Source organism: Hirundo rustica, chromosome 2, assembly GCF_015227805.2.
Source record: "Hirundo rustica isolate bHirRus1 chromosome 2, bHirRus1.pri.v3, whole genome shotgun sequence".
NCBI lineage: Eukaryota > Metazoa > Chordata > Aves > Passeriformes > Hirundinidae > Hirundo > Hirundo rustica.
The window spans coordinates 86,276,958-86,299,603 of record NC_053451.1 but is presented as its reverse complement, the minus strand read 5'-3'; the positions used below and the strand labels follow the sequence as shown (position 1 = coordinate 86,299,603).

The 22,646-nt window shown below is 35.9% G+C and overlaps 1 protein-coding gene across 5 annotated transcripts in view; it reads left to right on the top strand.

Moving 5' to 3' along the window:
• The window catches only part of LOC120749699 (gamma-aminobutyric acid receptor subunit gamma-3-like), a 101,430-nt gene that overhangs the window by 7,692 nt on the left and 71,092 nt on the right, over window positions 1-22,646 (top strand). For 3 of the 5 annotated variants that reach the window (XM_040057384.1, XM_040057381.1, XM_040057383.2), the window contains exon 3: window positions 9,314-9,381. In XM_040057384.1, coding sequence (XP_039913318.1) covers window positions 9,314-9,381 — 68 coding nt within the window. Of the gene's footprint in view, window positions 1-9,313; window positions 9,382-18,027; window positions 19,251-20,068; window positions 20,148-22,646 lie in introns of those variants that run through there. The other 2 variants (XM_040057382.1, XM_040057380.2) reach the window with 2 other exon arrangements.

Sequence of the window (22,646 nt, the reverse complement as noted above, 5' to 3'; positions counted from 1 at the left end):
AAAAGAATGATGATAATTACAACTAAAAAAAAATTCTCAGTTTCATGTAAGTTTGAGTGATAAACCATATTTTTGTAATTGCCCTTTTTTTCTTTGATTGACAGATTTAAAATTTCAGTTACTATAAAAAAACCACCACACACACACACACACACACAAAAAAAAAAGAAAAAAAAAACACAACCAAAACAACCCACAAACAAACAAAAGAAAGGCCAGCAATGAAGCAAATGAAGCAAAACACAGGTGAATTAAATTCCAGATGGCAAAACATATTTCCTTCAAAGTCAGTTTACTTTAATGAAATCTTCCTTCTCCCCTTCCTTAATGGACACTTTAAACCACAACAAAGCTCTGGAAAATAAAAGCTATCTTCAGAACCCTACATTGTTTCAAGCTTAACTTTATATGGAATATAAGTTTTCTTAGAAAATTTGTAACAGTGAAATAAGGTAGAATGTTTTCCAGTCACATTCCCTGAGTGAACTTATGTGTGGAAACTTACATGCTTTTTTTTCCTTGTGAAAGTTACCTTACCCATCAAAAAGTTAGTATATGAGAGGTTTCTGAAATGTGCCATTAGTAGTGGGAGGGAAAAACTCTCACACTAGATTAGACTTAGAATGGCAGAGTAGTAAGGCTCTTTCTACTGCGTGGTGCATCCTCTGTTTCTCTCATGTATTATTACATTAAGGAGGCCTCTGAATTACATATGTTGAAGAAAGCTTCACCAGTCTGCTCTGAGGCATTTTCAACAAACACTAATGTCCTTCCTTCCTTCCTTCCTTCCTTCCTTCCTTCCTTCCTTCCTTCCTTCCTTCCTTCCTTCCTTCCTTCCTTCCTTCCTTCCTTCCTTCCTTCCTTCCTTCCTTCCTTCCTTCCTTCCTTCCTTCCTTCCTTCCCGCCTTCCTTCCTTCCCGCCTTCCTTCCCTCCTTCCTGCCATCCTTCCCAGTAACTCATGGTTTCCTCTTGGATCCTCTAAAATGATTTGATCTCTGCAGCCTCTGGTGGTCACCTATTTTTACGATGTATTTATACGCCCAATATGGAATATGTAATATTCTGACTCCACCAGTTCAAGCTGTCTTGAGAGTCATGCTGGCTTTCTTTACTTGTCCAGTATCTTTGTAACCATTAGCCATACTTCTGTGTAGCTCTCACTACCCTGAGTAGGTTTGTACAAGCATAGCTGGTACAAATAGCTGGGCTCAGTTGAATCAGCAAACACAGAAAACTAAGTCTGGTCTGATGTGCTTTACTGTGCTGCTTGGGAGCATTAACAGCAGCTCTCTTTTAAAGCAGTTAAAAGTTTTCTCTGTAACTAATTTATTCAATTTCTCAGTGTGTACAAGTAGCAAATCTGTTGGTTGAGAGGAAACAACTCTGTTGGTTTTTAAGGGATGTGTTCTTTTCCGGGTACAATCCTAATGAAAATCTTGAGTTCTGAAGCAGTATCACAACCTTTCTCCTGTCTGACCTGCTTTCCTACCATGTCGCACAGAAATGAACCCTGAAGTGCACCACAGACGGTTACCACAGAGGCTGTCAAGTTATTTTTGCTAGCTGTTGATTGCCACACCTGATGCTCTTTAAATTAGCTCCAGCTAGGTTTCCCCATATGTGGTGACAGAGGGTTCCATATTGCCTGACAGATCAAAATATTTTCCAGATCACAGTGCAGAGAAAGCTGTGAAGTGTCATGCCAGGTCAAATTACTACTTTCTGCTCCAAGTCTTTTTTTTTTCTTTTTTTTTTGTGCTGGCCTACAAGACAGTGTCAGGCATCTTATAACATGAAGTATTTAGAGAGACATTCATTGCTTCAGGATTGATTACCGACAGCTGTACCTGTAAAGCCAACTTGTGTGTAAAGGTAGAGTGTGTGAGAAGGAGAGATGGGCTAAATTCTGTTTGCCTTATGGCAGCACTTATGAGGGGAAAGCCATAGTCCTGCATCCAACTTCTGTAGTACTGGGCACTGCAGAGATTAGTCTAATTTAGATTTATAAAGAAGAATAAACTTGAATAACCTGTTGTTGAGGACATGGAGCGCTGTGGCTAAGTAGGAAACAGGGCTGAATCTAGTGAGAGCTCAATGAAAAAAATCATAAGTAAAAAAATCATAAATGCTTTCATTGTTATCACTGATACTTCCTTTTTTATTCTTTTTTGGTGGGATAGAAGTGGATTACCTTCCTTCCAGAGACTTTTGTTCTGATTTAGCCATCCAGCTGGAAATTCTCAAGAAGAGGAATATTCCTGAAGAAAGGATTGCTGTCCAATGACAACGAGAACAATATCTGTTCTAGGTGGGATGATGGAAGGGATTTCTTCTGATTCTGCAGTTCTAATTCTCTACCATTTTCAGGAACTGATCCTTTCTCTTGCACTGTTGGCCACAAACATTTCTAGAATATTAATAGCAAGGTTAGAAAATGAGGGGTAAACTACGCTATGAACACTCCAAAATACCTGTTTCAGATTTTTGTGATGCATGTTTGAGTTTTGGAAGATTACATAAATAAATAGGTTGTTTATGTAGTCTTGGTTTGGTGCTGGTCCAGTGCATTGAATATAGGCTCTTTTAAAATCTTGCATGGGAGCAACTCTGATTAGGACAGGATCTTGACAGTGAGCTTTCCTCATGCTTGAATTCTGCTTTTCTTATCACTTAACCATGGACTGAGTACAAGGGAATTTCTACCTTGGCTTTCTGACCTGCTTTGGGTCACAGCTTTTCAACCCTCAGGGGAAACATCCTACTTTTTATTCATCCTTTTCTCAGGTAAAATTTTAATGTGCCATACTGAAAGTATAAGTAGAGAAATTTTAGTCCAATGCATTGAGCGTGAGGCCCTGCAACTCAGTGTTTCTGCCTAAAACTCCCCCAAAGCAACCCAGTTTCATTTTTTCCAATTATTCAAGAGTTTGGTGTGGATTTTTTTGTTTGTTTGTTTGTTTTTTTGTTTTGTTTTGTTTTGTTTAGATCACCCGATTTAAATCAAACACTGGAAAGCAGCACTTTAATTTGAAGCTTAGTCTACTTCAATATATAGAAATATTTTAGTATTCAAACACTCTTTTGAATTTGCCCCATAATTTACCCCAGGTAATGCAGTTCCTTGCCTATATAAAATGCTCCTTTCTCTCATTTCTAAGAAGCCACTTGTTTCTTTGCAATACTTATGTCTTGTGCGTAGTCTATTGGGTTGGATAAAAGTACTGCTTGTGTGTTGGAGAAAGAGGCCTTTTACCCAACTGCCAAACAGCAAGCTCCCTTAAAATACAATCTTCTCCATGTGAATGTAAATAATTAATTTAGACAAATAGTTTTTATTTACTGTTTTTTTTCTTGACAGTGACTATTTGCTGAAGTGGCTTGATGCATACACAAATGGAATTTTTTTTTTCTTGAATAGCATTGTAGGTAGGAAAGTTTGGTTGACAGCTAATGTTTGTCTAAGTCTTAGTCTTATCTGTCACACACAAAACTAAATGTAGAAGCTGCTGTTACTTATTCTCTCTTCTGTAGCTTCACTATCATAATTTTTAATCTGAGGGGATCATGAGAGTATAGCATATAAACTTTCGGGATACCATGAGTTGAAAGTTAGGTAAGAGTTAGGGAAAGTCTAAGCTACTAATTGCATAAGAAAATCCTTTTCTTCTTTACCCGTCCTTCTCCGATTACCCAGATTATGCTGGCATTAAAGAGGTTTCTTAGCAAGTATTTGTAATCTGCAAAGATGTTCACTGTTAGTTGCCATTTTGAGGTCACGGCACAAATTAACTGTTCTGCCATCTTTAAACAGGGACATATTATGGTCTCCATCTACTATTTTAAATATTGTTGCTCATTTTTACGTCTGTATAGTTTTCTTATGGCTGTTATTGTTCATCCAGACCCTGGTTGCTGTCTTGCCAGACTTTGCAGGAACAATTTCTATTCTATCACACAGGAACTCTCCCCTCTGATGAATATAAGTAAAACAAAAATTAAAGCTGTAGGGCTTGATTGAAAAACAATCTCTGAAAAATAAACCATTACGATCTACAGTTTTCATTCCACAACATAATACTTGAAAAATTACGGCTTGTGCATTAGAGAATGGTAAATGAAGGATGAAAGTAGTGAAGGTTGATTGATAGTTATGGTGGGAAATGAAGAATAAAAGTGATTTGTAGTTAATTGAGGGAGTCCGTTTATGTGCACACTGTCATTCACGCTCCTGGACAAAATGACAACCAAACCTAGCACGTAAAAAAAATACTGTTTTCAGAGGACTGTGTTCTCATCTTGGTATTGCTTTAATCAAAACTTTCTTTCTTCTTTTGATTTTCATTTACAGTTCTGTTTTGATAGTTTGAACCTAAAACATATGGATGTCATTTCTGTCAGAGCTCCTGTGTCTGTAGCAAATGGAGGACTTTGACATCTATCCGTTTTCAAGCCTGTTCTCCTTCATGCAGGAAGAATGAGGGTTTTTAATTTTCCTCATTGATAGATCCATAGCATTGTAGAAGAGAATAATCGAATAATTTAGGTTGGGAAAGATTCTTAAGATCTTTGAGTCCAAACCTTGACTCAACACTGCCAAATCGAGCACTAAATCATGTCCATAAGTGCCGCATCCACACATCTTTTAAATACCTCCAGGGATGGTGGCTTAACTCTTCCTGTTCCCAGGTTTTTCTTCAAATGTGGTAATTTGTTGTAAAATGGAGATATGTTACCTGAATGTATTTAGTCTTGAGAAGTGACTTGTTGGCATAGCAGTTTGTTTTATAGTAATATCTAGGTAAATAGATGTTGCCAGAAGGTCATGTAGGAAAATTAGAATAGTAATAATCATTAATGCAAAGTAAAAATTAACACTATAATCACTACTCTTACAGTTACTGATAACTGTGTAATGATTTATTACAGCTTTGTCCCAATTTAAAAATAGCAATTTATGTGGTTATGAGAGAATGTAAAATATCATTACAGAGCAATATAAAAAAAATCTCATTAGTGCAGAGCCAATCTTGTTAGTCAGTTGCGTTCAGAAGTCTTGTGAAATTTGGGCAGAATTCAAGCAGCCCTGTAGTTCTTGAACAGAGATCATATTGTGATTTTTATGTAGTTGTGTGCCTTTTAAAAATCTAGTTCTAGTTGCTTTGCTTCTATAAATGTGTATATATTGATCTATAACATTTTTTACCACTGCTGTGTTGGGTAAGACCAGAATAAACCTGGGAGCTGGTTGAACAATGTAAGAAAGTTTAACTCTCAACAAAAAATAATTTTATTTTAAAATTTATGAGAACTCAGTAATACATAGTCTGTTTAATTGAGCTTGTAAAAAATGCTTCTCAATATTAAAATTTTAAAAATATTTCTAAACTTTTATGATTTATGCATTAACTTTAGTGCTATTTGGACAGACTTCAAATGTGGAGGAAGCTTTCTGAAGGAGGAAAAGTGGTTTCATTCATAAAATAAGCATCAGTTCTGAATAGTGGAAAACTATCAAAAATTAAGAGATAATTTAAAACACAGGCTAATTCAGAGTAGTAAATAGGCATAATAAAACTACAGGACGTTTTTGCAGATTTTTTCCCCTACATGACATGAAATTGTACAACCTTCCCTCTTTTGATTTACTCAATAGTTTTTTAAAATTTCCCTGATTTATCTGTGGAGTTTTTTATACATATGATCAACTCATGTATGGCCACCAGTGATGTCTTCATGGATTTTAATGAGATTCAAGCTCAGGTACTGGATTTTTTTCACCAGTGTATATCCATAATGCAGGACTAGATGAATCCCATAGTTGTCCTAGGTGTGTTTTGAACTGTCAGGTTTTTTTAAAGTTTGTAGGCACTACTTGTTGGTAGTGTCTTTGCAATGTGTTGGTTACAAAGCTGGCTGGAATATAAACACTGTCTGTCTCAAAGCCAGGGCATTTGGGTCAGATGAACTTATTTTTGTTTAAAAACATTTTGCTGGCTTTATAAATCCTCTTCCCAATTAAAGCCAGCATGTTTGAAGATTAAATGACTCTGATAAGCAGCTAGATTACCTTAGGTAGCGCTGAGTAGCAGCATAACACTGCAATTACTCAGATGTACTTGCATTGTCTTTTAAGAAAAGTTATTGCCATACATTAAATAGTATTTCAAAAAACTTTGATAAGGCTGGTACATTTGTTGACAACCTTTAATTGCCATCTTGCATGTTGCATACACATGGTTCTGCCAGTAATTTTTCTAAGTTTCTGACAGCTCTATAGAACTATCTTGGGTTTATACCAAGAAAAAAACAGTAATGAAGCTGAGTATCCATATTTAATCTTATTGTCAGCTTTTAGTGAGGTATTAACACTTTCATTGTTCTCTCAACAATACTGTGAGGACTCTTCTAGTGCAAGAAAAAAAGCTCCATCTGCAGCTCAGGGACTCCATGTGTGGCTTGAATTCATTCATGAACTGAGAGTTTACAAATGTATGCAGTATACAGAAAAATGAGCAGGCATTGAAGTTGCAGAATCACAGAATTGTTGGAAGGGTGGATCATCTGGCACAACTTTGTGACAGTGTGGCTATTTCATCTTTCCATGAAACTCAGTTTAATTTTAAGAGCATTTTAGGGTGAATTCTTTCTAATCAGACATGATAAATTAAAGACTCAGTTATTTCCTTTTTCATAATGCATTTTGGAGGAAGTAATCTTAAAACTTTGCTTCATTTTTGTTGGTCTTTTGAATTAATAATTTATGATAATGAATCTAAACTTTATACCTGATAAATCTTTGTTTGTTTGTATGTGTTTATATCCATGGAAGACCACATGCAACAAGAACTATGCTCTTCTGTCTTTTCTTTTAAAATCTGAACACACATTTGCTATACAATCAAATTACAATTGTATTTTTTACCTCTGCCTAGGAAAATAAAATAATTCAAATAAACTTTCAATCCTTTTTTTTTTTTTTTAATTTGAACACGTATAATAGCTTACCTATATTTTTTATTATTTATTTTCAATTTGAATTTCACTGAAAATGTCTGACAGAAGAACTGACTGTTGTTTAATGTTCTGTTTCAAGGTTAGACCTTTACTGTAAGATCAAATTCTCTTTAGCATTAACAAACAGCGCTTTTTTTTTTTTTTTTTTTCCCCATGAGAGAATTTGGTCCAGCACATTCAGGAGAAATTATCACCTCATATTCTATTTATATACTTAACTGCAATGATTAAAAACAAAAAACAAAAACATACAAACAACAACAACCACCAAAAAACCAACGGATTCCAAACACTGTGTTCTGGTCCTGAATTTTGTTCCTGGTCCTGCCAAGATTCCAAGATTCAGTTGCATGCTAATTCGCATCCTTAAGTCTAGCGCCATTAATGGTCATCAAAACTCCTTAGCCTTGAACTTCCAGCTAGGCACATGCATAAACCCTGTAAAGCTCAGAGCTCTTTATTCCATGAATGCTATTCTGATGAAAAAGCTAGCTGTAGTTCCTCACTATTACCAATTCCTGTGTAATGATATTTATTACTGCATTTTGAGGCAACTCATTACCAGAAGCTGCTAGACTCCTATTTAGTTATTAGCTGAGTACAATTGGAATTGCTTTAATCAGCTGAGCTTGTTCAGCTGAATTCACATTTTGTTTTGCTGAGGGGGAGATCCAAGTTTATCAGCCAGTACTTCAGAGAGTTTGAAACCATGACCTTAAATAATCCTGAGTGTTCTGACCATATGCAGTCAAGAAGTATGTGTTACTTAATGAATTAGAGAGAATGGTTATCATCTTTAATCACTGTTTGTACCCAGTTTAATGTCTGTTTTTTGCAACAGGGGATATAGCCTTCCTAATGATACGTACATAGCAAAGTCTTACAGGACAAGCCGGTGTGCACATTCCTTTTTTTCATAACCATCTAAATTTTCAAGTACTTTAAAACCACTTGACACCTCTTTGATAGTCTGAAATTGGGGGATGCAGGCAAAAAATATTCATCTTAACATGTAAAAATTCCTGTCTATCTTCAGCTTTGTGCCAGATGGCTTTACACCGATTGACTGATAGTTATCAGAGAGAAGCTTCCAACTGAACCTTGGTATTTAGCTGTTCCGCACTTCTCTGCTCAGTAGCTTCCCAGGGGAAAGCTTTCTGAGTTTTGAATGGCTGATATGCCTTCATTTCCTCATTCTAGGAGGCTTGGGGGTTAGTGAAAAAAGTCCAAGTCCAACATAGTTCCCAGACTTCAGTGGTTTGAACACTCTCTGGAGATTTTTGAAAACAATGTAGAGAAGAAGGTGCTTCTGTGGAAAAGAAAGATGTCCAACAGAAGCTATTGGTTACAAGGGGCAAGTTTGCATCAATTCTCAATTTGCATGTTAAAACGGCATTTATTCTTTGTACTTAGTTTTGAGTCAGCTAAGTCTGGAGAAAGTAAGCCACTAATTTTTATCTCAATTTAGAGCTTAATGTATAATCTGTGGGGTTGGAAGAACAGGAGTATAAGTAAAAAAATTAATGTCTCTTCCAGTGTAAGAGTGGTATTACTTTAGAGTTGGGTTATGTTGCCAATTAGAGCTCAATAATGTCCTAACCCTAACCCTAACCCTAACCCTACACTGACACCAAAGATGCTGAAAGAAAGAGAAATCCTAGTAGTATCAGCAAAAGAAAGGAATACAGAGCTTGTCTTGGTTTACTAAGTCCTGGAAGCCTGAAAACATGGAAGATCATATGAGAAATGTGCATTGACTAAACCAAATCAAATTCAAAAGCCTTGGAATGAAAGAGTGCAAAGGCAGTGTGGACTGAATGAAATGAGTTTCTTAAGTTTAGCTAATTAGATTTCATAGCGATTTTACTCTAAGTTAGAATGATTTTGGGGCTGATGAGGTGCAGAAATGTGGAAAGATTGTTTTGATGTGGAACAACAAAGGCTAAAGGACCTGAATGTTGAGGCAAAGGGAAAAAGTAATAATGCTGCATTATTTCTACTTTCATGTCAGACATCTTAGGTCTGAGCTTGACTTTGAGTTACTGTGCCAAGCACTGAAAGTTTTTTAACAAATTGCTGCTGAGACAAATTGGAATTGTGATAATGAAATGGTACAGGTTTTAATTTATGGCAATATTTTTTGATGGATAGGAGGAATAGAACCACATTTTCCTAAAAATACATTATCCTTATTTCTCAGTAGTTGTACCCGAAAAAAGATCTTATGGTTATTGGGGGAAAAAAGTATTTAAACTGGTTATTTATATTGTCTGCAAAATATTTTTTTTTTCTTCACAGTAAAACCAACAGTTATTGATGTTGACATTTATGTCAACAGCATTGGCCCTGTATCATCAATAAATATGGTAAGTGACTTACAAAAATTTTTATCTGGATTTCTGATCTTGGCATCAATACTAACTTTTGTTTTGTTTCTGATTTAATCTGTCTTCAGCTATAATTCTGGTTTTAGTGTCTCATCAAGAGAACAAGCCTACAAGCGATATTATGCTCTATATTGTCTATTGAAAAATTCTGGTAGATTTTCAGTGGTAAAACAGCCATCTTAGGAAAAAAAATGAAGTGAAGCCATTTTCCAGAAAACTCCTGAGCTGTTGTTTCAAAAGGCAATCAAATATACAGAGCTTCATAATGTGGAGTTAATGAAAGTCGACATGTAATAACAGCATATTTATTTGGAATTCATCATCTCTTCAGTGTTTGCTTTTCTTTCACTGAGTTACCAACAGTCTTGAACATTAAAGTATAATTTTGAAGAAGATATACATAGATGTACTGCATGAGTAAATGCAGGAGAAACCAAACGTGTAATAATAATAAACCTATGGTTAGTCAGTTGTCACAGTCTGAACTCTAGGTCTTTCCTCAGTGCTGCAGCAGCATATTCAGATTTAGAAAACAAGTTGAACGTTTATATTGCTATGGCATTATGGGTAGCTGTGGCTGCTTGTGCAACTTTTGAGTTTAGATTCATCATATTATTCCTCTTCTTAAATTAGGTTGATTTTTTTTTTTTTTTTTTTAAATACAATTTGGAAATGGAAGACCTGTTAATACCTTACTGTACTTAAAGATTTCAAAGTAATGTCTCTTTTCTACAATGGCATTCAAAGGCTGCAGTGTACAATGTTCCTGTAAGAATCTAATGAATGCATTGCATATGTCTTTTGTATTTTGGGGAGAAAAGCTCCTGAATTTAAAAGGTGTCTGTCCAAAAGGTGCCTTATTCTTTGGTTTTGCCTATAAATATGAAAGAAGGCAAATCATTGCAGCAAATAAAATACATGGTGGTCAGAGTGATGCCTTGAGAGGCTCCCTGGAATAGAGGCTGGACAGAGTTAAAGGAATAAAGTAGCTATTTATTGAAAAGCCTTCAAAGGATACACCTTGGGCAGTACAAGATTCTGGCTGTGGGTCTACCCAAGATGGACCCAAGATGGATGCAAGGTGGACAACTAGTCACAAGTTTTCACACTTTTATACGTTTTGGTCAATTTACATATTGGGGATAATTATCCAATTACAGCTTCAGGTAATGAAGTTCCATCCTCCCAGTTTGCTTTCTTCAGTTCACTGTTGTTTATACTTTTTTTGGACCTGAAGCTGTAATGGTGCCCTTGGTTCTTGGGCTAGAAAAGGATTGTTTTGTCTAACTAAGCTGTGAAGAGAACTTACTAACACTTTATATGAAGTTCAGAGTCACACAGTAAAGCAGTACAGAATCTGAAAAATATGAAAGCTAAAACTTAAGGCATCAAGAGACTCCTATGCACCCTGACAGTGGAAAATCTGGCAAGTAAACACAGAACAAATTATGTGCTGTGGACAACTTGGTGTCATATTCAACAGCTGATATGTGTTGATTGATATTTCATGTGAAACACTGAATGTCAAGCAATGGGAGTAGCTGCTCCATTCTTGAACTAATAAATTGCCTATTATCTTGCCCTTCCCTGATGGCCTACCCTGACTTCTCTGAAGAAGAATTTATTGGAAGGTCCTATGGTCCGCATTTGCTCTAAGAATAGGTACCCTGTTTAAAAGTAATGGGGACAATGTGTTTTTGCTCTTTGCCTCTCTGAATTAGTTTGTGATGGCGGGTCTCTGCACTGGCAGAACAGATTAAGAAGCTTATTTTCCCCTGGTTTTTGTTATTTCAACTGTTTGGCTACAGTATTCAGTAGCCCTGATTTGGTCTACTGGAAGAAAAAATCGAACACTTTTTGGAATTAAAAGTAATAATTTATTTACTTTAAGTAAACAGTTTTTCATGTAGCCTGTGAACCACTGAAGCATGGGTACACCAAGAGCTGAACAGAAATAGTAGCTAGAAATTACCTGTGTCAGAGGAAGAGGAAGGAAGGGACCATCTTCAGTCTGATATCTGTCATATAACTGAAATTTCAAAGGGAGAGGAATGTGCATGAAAATCCCAATTCAGGAGAAAAACCGGGATTCTTGGTAGAACTCACCTATGCTCATTTTCTCATCAGGACAAGAACTTTTAAATTTTCTTCCCTGAATTATTATTAAAAGTTAAGCTGTTCCATCCAGGCAACTCAGTAAAGTGGTGGTTGATTGAGAAAAAGAACTATGATTACATTGATTTCCATCTCTTCTGTTTCAAGAGTGAGATGATCAACACGTACAAGGTGGACTTTCCTGCTGCTTACTTCCAAACTTAGACCTTAGCTCAATTGCTTTTTTCTTCGTCTGAAGCACTTCTGAGGGAAAATCATGTGGAGCTTCTCTAGAAACCAAACTCTGCATGTATATTTTCTGATCAGTTTTCATCAGTGATTTTCATCTAGTGGGTGAAGCCTAGGAAATAATTTTCTTTAAGATATTTTTTCAATGGCTGTTCAGCTGAATGTTCAAGCCAGTTTTGTAGAGCAAAGCTTTTCAGATGTCATTAACTGTTGCAATTATGCTTAGACTTGAGTATGAATATTAAGAACTGTTTCTTTAACATACAGGAAAAAAGACAGTTGCTATCAGACACCTACTTGTGGCAAAGTTAATCTCAGATTAATTGTATGTGAATACAAAGAAGAATGGATCTTTTTAGACTGAGGCTGTAAATGCCACAAGGGGAAGAAATGTTAGAGATTCCTTCCAAAAGGCTTCAAGTCAAAGGAGAGGTAGTGTTCTGTGGCAAAGATAACATAATCCACAGGAATATATGGCTAACTCAGCATTCCAGACTTTTTGCGGACAGCTTCTGCCACTTCCCCTTACCAGTTACTAATTTTCTAGGTACTTTCAATATGTATATTTTAAACCTCAATATTTCCAGAAAAAATCAAACAGTAATGTGGCTGTTCTTCTATTAGAGATTCATCATTATAATATCTTTATGAAGACAACAGAAACTTGTTTTCTGAATAGACAGGAGTGACACTTCCTTTGTCAGTGACATGGAAGAACTTTTTGGGTCATGGTTTAAAAAAACCTGATATGAAGAAATAGGTATTGTGCAATAATAGATAAGGAAGAACAGGCTGAATCATGAACTGAGTGATACTAGGAAATGGTTGTGAATGGCAGTAGCTTTAAAGATGTAATTTCATCATTTTAAGTTACGGTACGAGGTTATGAAATGATAGATAATATTGATATTATACATGAGTGTTTTGAAATTTAAAATTCTGAGATACATGAATGCCATTCAAATATTTTAGGCCATCTTTTAAATAAATGAAAGGCATCTTATATAGAAATATCTTGATGCCTGCCCTTTATCACAAAACATAGTGGGATGTGAGCTTAGGCTCATTTAAAGGATAGAGAAACAGGTTTATTTAAAAGTAAATGAAAAATTTACTTGCATTCTGTGAGCCAAATTATACATTCCTGTATGCATATTATATCTCTTTGTCTTGGTTTTCATAATTTAATAAAGCAAGTTAAAGAAATCTGCAATCTGCCATTTCAAGGTGCAATGTCATTATAGACCTTAGGTTGCAGGATGCAAGATTTTAATTCAACTTTTTCTTATTGAAAGATTTTGTTATATCTGTGATTATAATGAACACTCTTCCACTGTATTAGGGAATCTTAAGGATATTCCAAATGAGGTTTTTAAATTATTTTTTTTTTTGAATTTTAGAATAATTTGTGATTTAAAAAAAAATTTCCCCATGTTTTATATTGTAAACCAGATGGATGACTTCCATATCATTCAGTTTTTATATATCTGTCTTTTATTTTCTTTTTCTTTAGTATTTTCCATTGAAAATTGTGTCCAGGAAGCATATGGTTTTGCATTAAAATCCATGATCCATTTTTTGTCAAGCCTCTGGTTCTTGTCAATAGCTGTAAAGGTTTATAAATTACCTTGTAAAACATACCCTTTAAGAGGTCTACTGTAGCCTGGTTTTCCACAGATAAGCAATACTAGCTTGTCTATAAAAGAACAGAAAAGGGAAAGAGACCAATATACAAATTGGGAACTAGACATAAATAGTGGGAAAAAATCCCCTAGAAGTAGTTTTGTGAGACAGAAAGGTAAACACGCTGAGATTAAATGGACTATTAAACCTCAGTGGCATCAAAGCCTGTATATTTGTGCATTCACACACACAGAGTTAACTGAGTAGCTACAAGAATCTGAGATTGCAGCACAAATTGCTAGTGAAGAAAGAATTTTACACCTGTGTAGTTTTTCCAACTGGAATCTCATTTTAACACAGCTGTACAGAAAGAATGTTGAAGAAAGTGTGAGAAGCAGCCTTATAAACTGTACTCACCTGTCCATAAAAATGGTAATTGGTTATCTGCTGGATATATGGTCATCTCTTTATTCTCAAGTATTCTTAAATAGCAATTCAGAGTGTTTCTTTTATGTATTTCATCACTTCATCTATTGTGTCCATTCTCTAGGCTATGTCATATATCTTTATGGGTGCTATATTTCCCATTTGTTCAGTTCTAAAATAAAAGCAATTTTTACTCTATTTTACCCCTTAATGTATTGGTAGACTTCTTTGAACTTCAGTTTCAAAGTCCCCACATGCTCGTTTTGCTTCTCCAAAAGACACTATAGGTATCAAAAAGAATAGTCTTGATCTGGAGACTTGTCTAAAACTGCTCAAAGCTTATAATTAAGCCTGAATTTCTTGCATGCTTTCAGTCTTTATGACTATTTACTTGATAGTTAAAATTATTGTTAGAATAGGTGCAATTATAAAAACATATCCTGGTGAATCTTTCCATCCTATGCCAAAGCTATTTTATAGCTAGATTTCATCCCATTTTCAGCCCACTGTGAAATACCACCAAGTATTTCCTTTATAGACATCTTCTCAAAGATAGTGCAAGTCACTGTTTGAGCACAATGCTGATGTCCTGTTTATTGTTAACTTGAAGTGTGTTTCTCTAACTCTACCTCACTATCTTACCTAATCTATTTATAAAGCAATTGTGTAGGTAGATGGTTTCAGTTATTTTTGAGGAGTGAGTTTTCCAGTTGATGAGTTCAGATAATCACTAAAATAATGGAATGCCTTGGGGTTTTTGTATTTTTCCCTGAAAATCTTACAAGCTCCTTTTTTGTTCTGTGACCTAAGAGAAAACTCATGTACTGGGCTAAATTTTAGTCTGAATGGGTATGTTTGTTTATGAGGACTAATACACTAATCATACACTTGAACATTTTTCTAGATTATGATCAGGTTACTGTTCTTGTTTCTAGAGTATATTTATATACTGTCATTAAGTTTGGATCTCTCATGATTTTTTTAAAAAAAAAAAGTATGCATTGCAGAAAACTTTTAAGATGAATGGACTTTTTTTCTGATAAAACAAATCACCCCTCGCAAAGGCTCATTCTTGTTGCCTTAAGCTCTGCCAGTCAGTGCCTCACTATGAAAATGTTTCTGGGAGGTAGTAGTAATAAAATGACACTTGAATCTATCTGTGGCTTCTGTTCCACTGCTGACTTTGTGAGAGGCTCATATAATCTCAAAAGTGAAACTGATCAGAAAAGAGGAAGCTGGCACTGGGGAAATGAAGATAGATTGGTTTTTTTCATATATTACCGCAGCAGCTTCTACATTTGGTCTTCTCTAGAGCTCCACTTTTTGTAACTAAAATGAAGACTGGGAGATAAAGACTTGGATAAAGAAGGGCCTTAGGCTGCCCTTGTTTGAGGTGCAATGGGATGGACTAGAATAATGTTAATTTTTCTGCAATGTAGCTTGTGTGCTGTGATGTGTAGCAGTAAAATACATACTGCCATAATTTACTGCATTGGCAGGAAATTCAGTTTACTTCTTGGAGGAATGAGAGATTCTGTCACAAGTCTCTGATAATGGGTCTGTCTTATCAGAATTTAACCAGATTGTCAAATATGGATGAACTTAGCCTTAATATTGTCTCAAAAGGTATATGACAAATGAGCAATTTAATTTCAGTAAGACAGGAAAATTTAATGTCTCATCTGCTCAGTAGTGGGTATTAAAAAAGATTTGAAGAGCAGCTAAGCTGAATGTTTTTTCCATAGATAAGCAGTGTGACAATATCTAATAGGTACCTCCTCCTTGAGGTAATGTATTAGCCTTCACACAAAAAGTGGTAAGAAACTCCTTTCCAGCCTAGTCCTTTTTAAAGCTTGATTTCTCCCACTTCAATAACCTGTTTCTTGGTTCTGCAGGCCTTAGGCTTTTAGAAGTAGTGTACTCAGTGTTAAAGTTCCTTTAGAAAATACTAGTTACCCTTCTTGTCTGTTCAGCGATACATAGCTTCACCATATTTATTGCCAACATTTGGGAAAGTTAGTTTAGTAAAACTATGGCTAAATTGCTGTAAAGGATACTGAATTATTTTAGGGTAAATTGACAATCTCTTGGCCTAAATAAATTTCATTTTTGAATGGTCAAGTGTTTAGCAACTTTGTTTTAGAGTTTGAGTTTTCCATGACTGCTCCATGAAAGAGTAATTACTTTTGTGTTGACCTGTTTATTGGATTCCTGAATGCTACTGATGTAATTTATACTATGGTTTTGAGAGTTTGGTCTTTAGTGCTCTCAGTAATGGATTTATTCAGGAAGCAAATGGATATTGCTGATTTGTTCTCTAAGTAACAGATGTACTAATGACAAGTTGTAAGACTTCATGGTATAACTTTCTGGGAATGTAGGCCTAGACATCACAGCATCCACAGAGCAATTCCAGCAGCATTATAAATGTGCTTGGTAGTTAGGAAGAAATAGCTGAATACAGGGTGACCCCCTATAAACTGTTATTGGGCCACAGAATCATCTTCAGCTTTCTGTAAAGTTTTTTGGTTGGTAAAGAATGAATACTATTCATCAGAGTAATTTGATTATCAGAACAATGATCAGCATTTTCCACACCATTATTACAATGAGCAAAACCCTGAAGAACATCCCTACCTTACTTTTCTTTTCCACAAGAGAGCTTGTCATCAGTCTAATTTGACATAATTTCCTTTTTTTCAGATTGCTGAAAAATAAGATTTAGAGAATTGTATTACATTTCTTTTCAAGCTTTTTTAGTGAATATGGTGTCCCTTGACTCTTAAGAACTCTTAGATATGCTTTTTCTGGTACAGACATTTCTGCTGAATGACTACACAGAACTGAAGAATAATACAAATGCTTGATTTCTGCAATTAAAAAGGTCTACAGCCTGCAGGGTTGTATCGTATACCAGCACTTCCATGCTTTTGCTAACACTACCTTTAAATAAAAGTAGTCCTAATTTATTGCTTTCTTGGTCTGGAAAAGGGGCTTTTATGTGGTCAAAAACAGCGATATTCTAGGTTCTTTACATGTTTTCGTTGCTTTCTTCTTTAAAGTTCTTTCCACCACAGTCTTCTGTCTGCTTTTCGTTAGACTTTGAAGAGACTGGTGGTTCTGTTACATGCTGTGTTGCATTGGGCAACCTGCTTTCTACACTTTTAACACTTGTGTCTTCTCATGAAACTTTGTGGCTCTTTTCCTGCCACTGCAAATTTTACTTGCAGCCCTTGAAAGCTGAAGAAATTTTGTGAAAAGAAACTGTTATAACTATTATTATCTTTTGGTTCACTACACAGAAGAAGATAGTTTTGACTACAGAGCTTTGGATATGTTTTAGTTAAGCATCTCAGACATAAAAGTGTAGTCACTGCTTTAACACTAGCAACAGTCATTTTAATGGTAATATAATAATTTTACTAACTGTTGTTTGAGGACTTTTTAAAGTTATAAATAGTTAAAATATGAAAACTATTCAGAGGTCTAGGAGAATTAATTCTCAAGGCTGTTGTGAGATTCTTAAACCAAAGAAGCTGCTGTCTTCCTTTCTGACGGTTTCCTGTGCTTACCCCATGATTTATCCAGCAAATTGCATTTTTGGGAGACTTGGGAGCAGGGATAACTGATTTTTGCTTTCTTGCAATTGCTTTTGCATATTTTTCAAGGAGAACAGAATTTTTAAAAGTATTTAAGGAACTTAGTAACGTGAGGTATTAAATACTGGCCTCCATACCTTTGTGAAAGTGGCCCTCTATTTGTCAGGTCAGAATTATGAAAATTGAAACAGGTTCATAAAAGTATGAGGGTGTCAATATCTTTCTTACAGTGTCTAGCTTAACATAAATGCCAATGGTTGTTAAATAGTTACATCAGCTCAACTCATATTTTCCTTGCATAGTTAGTGAATATTTTAAAAAGGTGAGATTAGAAATTTAGATTAAATCTGTGTGATTCTTGGCATACCAGAAGAAATCTGGTGTGATTTTGGTAAATATTCTTCCTTAGGAATTCTGGCCTAAACAAAAAATATGTCATAATAATAGGATTATTGTACCTGTTTTGATTTGAGTTTTCAAATAACAATGTTTGAAGGAAGGAATTTAGGCCAGCAGTTAGAAAGAAAAATGGAAAAAGCACTTAGTGTTGCAGACTCTTCATCATGTTGACATAGACACAGTGATGATTATACTGTCATGTAATCTCTTTCTGTTTTACTATTCTTCTGTGGAGCCAAAAGTTCCTGTGAAGACTGTATGGAAGAAGCAGAACAAATGTGATATAGCATGGGGAACTGCAAGAGAGGAAGGCCAAAAGTGGTTGGATACTATTTTGAGATCATTTCATAAGACAGCAATGCTATTTCTGACCTCCTGGCCCTTCTCCTCAAGAGAGATTACTAAATTCTTCAAAAGAAGAATCCTGGAAGCTAAATTTCATAATCTCGTTGAATACAGAAAAGCACAAGTTCCAAAGTGACATGGGTATTGTGGCTCTGTCCTTGTGTTCCTGGTAATCTCTGCAAGTGGTAACTGCTCGTCCCCTTTCCTGTGTGTTGCATCTTTTTCTGCTGCACTTCTATATACTAATCTTTCTGTTGTCTGTTGAACAATGAATCTTTGTTGTTGTATTTCCCCACGAGACTAGACGACCACCTATGGCAAAAGTAAAAGAGTCTGCTCTCTTTCACTGGGTGGGATATTACAGCTTTTATTCTCAAGTCCCGATTGCTTGCCGGTGGCAGAGAGAGCTCGCCACTCCCGTGTTGGGGCTTCTTCCCCAGAGGCACGGCCCAGAGGCAGGACAAGACAGTACCCAAAAAGGGATATGTGGGAGGGGAACAGAGTTAGGTTACATTTCAGTGTGGAGGATGGGCACTGCAGGGCAAGGACAGATCATAGGACAGATACATGGAAAAAACATTACAAATCCGATGAAATATAAACCAAAATAATGCATTACAACACTTTGTTTTATCCAGAATATCTTTATCTAAACAGGCTAGAAGTTTGCAGTGGCTCTCTCAGATAAGAAAAAGGAGGTGTGTGCACAAGATTTTATGACTTTTTCCACATGTACTCTCTAACCAATAAGCTACCTGTTTTCAGACCCTGCCTTTCAAAATCTTTCTTGGAAACAGTAGCTAGTGAACTCCGGGGATAGTGAGCTTTGGCTGACAGTTCATGTTTGGTAAAGTGTGCTGGCTAACAGAGACAAGGAAATAAATGTCATCTGCTTACACATACTCCATGTATCAGACTCTGACAGCTCTATGCTTTCAAATAGCTTTCCAGGTAGATATTTCCCCAAATTATATTTTCTGCAGTGTGCACAGCATGCGTTTTTCATCACCTAGAAGGCCTGTAGGTTGTGAATAATAGAGAGGTACAATCCTAATCTTTCAATTGATAGAAGTTATTATATTGGAATCAAAAAAGCTTTTTTGTTTGTTTGTTTGTTTGTTTGTTTGCCTAAGAGTACCAATTTCTTAATTTTACTGTGCATAGTAACTGAAGAATTGGGATCAACAAAATGCTTACTGGTCTTCCCCACTTCAAATGGAAATAAAAAAAATTTCTCCTGTATTACTTCTCTGTCTCAGTCTTGGTCTTCATTACTCTGGGTGAAATTGTCCCTTGAGCACATGCTCACTAAACATCTGGCCATCTTTAAGGGAAAGCAGTTTGAGTTTTCCTAAATTGGATTCATGCATTATGCAAATGTTACTTCATTAGACACTGAGATGAGCTATCAAGCTATATTGTTTGGTCAGAATAATGTCGGCTCAAAGCTGATTTGAAATCAGACTATCAAGTTTGGATAAATTCAGTTCATGCAATCATTTTTGCTTGTGATTCAATTAGGGCATACATAGTGATTGAGGTAAACGCAGTCAATGATTTTGTCTCTGTTTCTGACTTATTCTGATACCTATATGCAGTGTGTGAAACAGCATAAACAATAAAAGAGCTAAATTAATCTCTCTGAAAGTGAATAGAACTATGCCAGGCATAATTTTGAGCCATGTTCTCCTAAAATATTCCACACTGAGAGTCTAATTATAAGAGCCAAAATTATCCAAAGTTGATTTTGGCGCTAGAACATATTGGATCTTCACTGCCTTCTGTCTTTGAATTTGCACTGTGCGGAGAATGCAAAATGAAACACCTGTAAAGTGGGGATTTTCTTCTGTGCTAGATGGGGCCAAACAAATAGATGTATACAGTAGCAAAGGATCTGCCTGGTGTCTGATATTTTGGTGTGAATTCCACAGGGGACCCAGTTTCTCACCTGCCATAAATGGTTGAATTCATCAATGTAAATGGAAATGTAGTGCTCTGTGCCAGCCTGCTGCTTTCATATTCCCTTTTATCTAAAGTACTTTTTATTGTTTCCAGACTAAAAGGTAGGATACTAAATGTTTTTATTTTGAATTATATTTTATAATTTAGTAGACCATTCTTTTACAGAGTATATTAAAAAAAAAAAAAAAAAAAAAAAAAAAAAGACTGCAAGATTGTTTGATTGCACTCACCTGAAAACTGTTTATCTTCATTGTTTCCCTGCAATGTGTTCTCTAACTCTCTGGTCTCTGAAACTGTATTTATGTAAATAGGTCTGAGCATTTCTTTGCCATCTGGATAGTACTGTAAAAATGGCATAAAGAAAAGGAAAGTGAAAACAAATATAGGAAGCCTGGAAGAGTATCTTAAAAAGAGAAAATTTGACCTGTATTTTGAGAGCTGCCTAGCTGTGTGGAGCACACAAAGCTTTTGGCAGATTGTGGCATGGCTAGGTTAACTAATTGAAAAGAAGCAGATTAAAATAATTACTTGAGAGTTTCTTTGGATTTTAAAAAAGTCTGGCTAAACTGGTATTGTGTAATATTTCTAGATAAAGATAGATGATACAGTGGTAGGTCAACTTGTGCAAATTCTTGGTTTAGCTCAGATTTATACATGTTTTTGTTGATGTAGTGTTTAGGAAAATGGCTTCTTTCTAGATGTCTCACCACCTCTTACATGTGCAATTCTTTTTTTTGTGTTGCTCACATATTTCAGCCTGTACAAATACAGGCAGTGATAGCATATTAGAATCTCTCAAATTTTAAACTCTTTAAAAGTCTGTAGTTTCAGGGATCTTTATAAATGCTTTGAATAAAATGGCAAACAAACTAGCAGTCAGAATCATAATTAAATTAAATTGAGGAACGTGAAAAAAATCTGTCAGCTCCTAAATAAATGATCTGATTTATGCCAAGTATCACATGGAAACTAAAGTCAGGAATTGGATTTGAAAGTGCTTGTTGAATATTTTGTTTCTGGTGGAGTCTTACAAGGTTCAGCTGCCATTTTCATTCAGAATTTTAAGCTTGTCCATGGGCTGAATCTCCATTTGTTTGAACTGGGCATTTTCCAGAATGAGATGGAGGACAATGTCAGTTTTACATAGAAAGCTGTAGGCAATTTTATCTTTATCTAGTAATTTCTTCCTGTGGCACTATATTGGACTATAAAACTAAAATAAATATCGTGAAATAAGGGTATAAGTACTAGGGGTTGATGTTATAATCTAATTAAACGTCTGTGTAATATTTTTATTTATAAATAGTGGATTTCAGATTAATATTGTAAAGAACAGCAGATATATATAATAAAACTTTGCCAAAGGCAGTTCAGGCAGTGGTTTGGCTCTGAAACAAATATAGGAACATGTGATGTGTTTTTTTTACTTTCAAAAGCAAGCGACCTTTCAGATTTCATCAAGCTTTGTTATGCCATACTAGTTAGAAATGGCATTAAATTTTAAGGATTTAAAATTAGGAGGGGGAGAGAATGGTGCATTTCCTGTATGTCAGAAATGCCTTCTGTTGTCTCTGATAAAATCTGCCTGCAAGTCTGTTTGCACATGCTCTGCAGAGAAAAATGTTTTTAGCAGCTTAAGTCTCTGATTCCACCTGTGTTGTACATGTTTTAGTGTGAGTGTGGGCCAGATTTTCTGGAGTGCTTACATTTGAGCTACTGCAGCTGGTGTAAATGTTTCGTGCTGCTAGTGATCTTGCTGTAATGCAGCAGCAATGAGGAGGGAGTTGAAAAGTCATAGTTAGGGTTACAGTTGTTTTTTGGGTTTTTTTTTGTTTGTTTGTTTGTTTGTTTTGTTTTGTTTTGTTTTTTACTCAGGCACGATAAAACAGTCCTGCATTCCTTGCTAGTCTACCATGGTTTTGCAAAAATGCTTCCACCTTCAACATACACACAGTTTCTTTGATCTAAGGTTCTTTGGTACAGGAGTTTTCTCCTCTTGCTACTGTAGTACAAGCAGCTGCTTGTAGGGACCCAACAGGAGGGCCATGATGTTGGAACAGCAGAATGCTGCTCCAGAGGAACACTCTTCTTGAATTCTGTCATGATTGGTGCTGTGATCACTGCCCTGGGGAGCCTGGTCCGGTGCCCAACCACACTCTGGGTGAAGAAACTTTTCCTAATATCCAACCTAAACCTTCCCTGACACACTTTCATGCCATTCCCTCGGGTCCTGTCACTGGTCACCAGAGAGAAGAGATCAGTGTCTGCTCTTGACCTTCGCCTCAGGATGAAGTTGTGGGCTGCAGTGAGGTCTCCCTTCAATGTCCCTCTCCAGGCCGAACAGACCAAATTACCTCAGACACTCCTCATATGGCCTCCCCTCAAGGCCATTCCACATCCTCATGTTCCTACTTTGAATAACCTCTAACAGTTTAATATTTTTCTGATATTATGATGCCCCAAGCGACACACAGGATTTGAGCTGAGGCTGCCTCAGTGCAGAGCAGAGTGTGACAATCACTACCCTCAGCTGGCTGGTGATGCAGT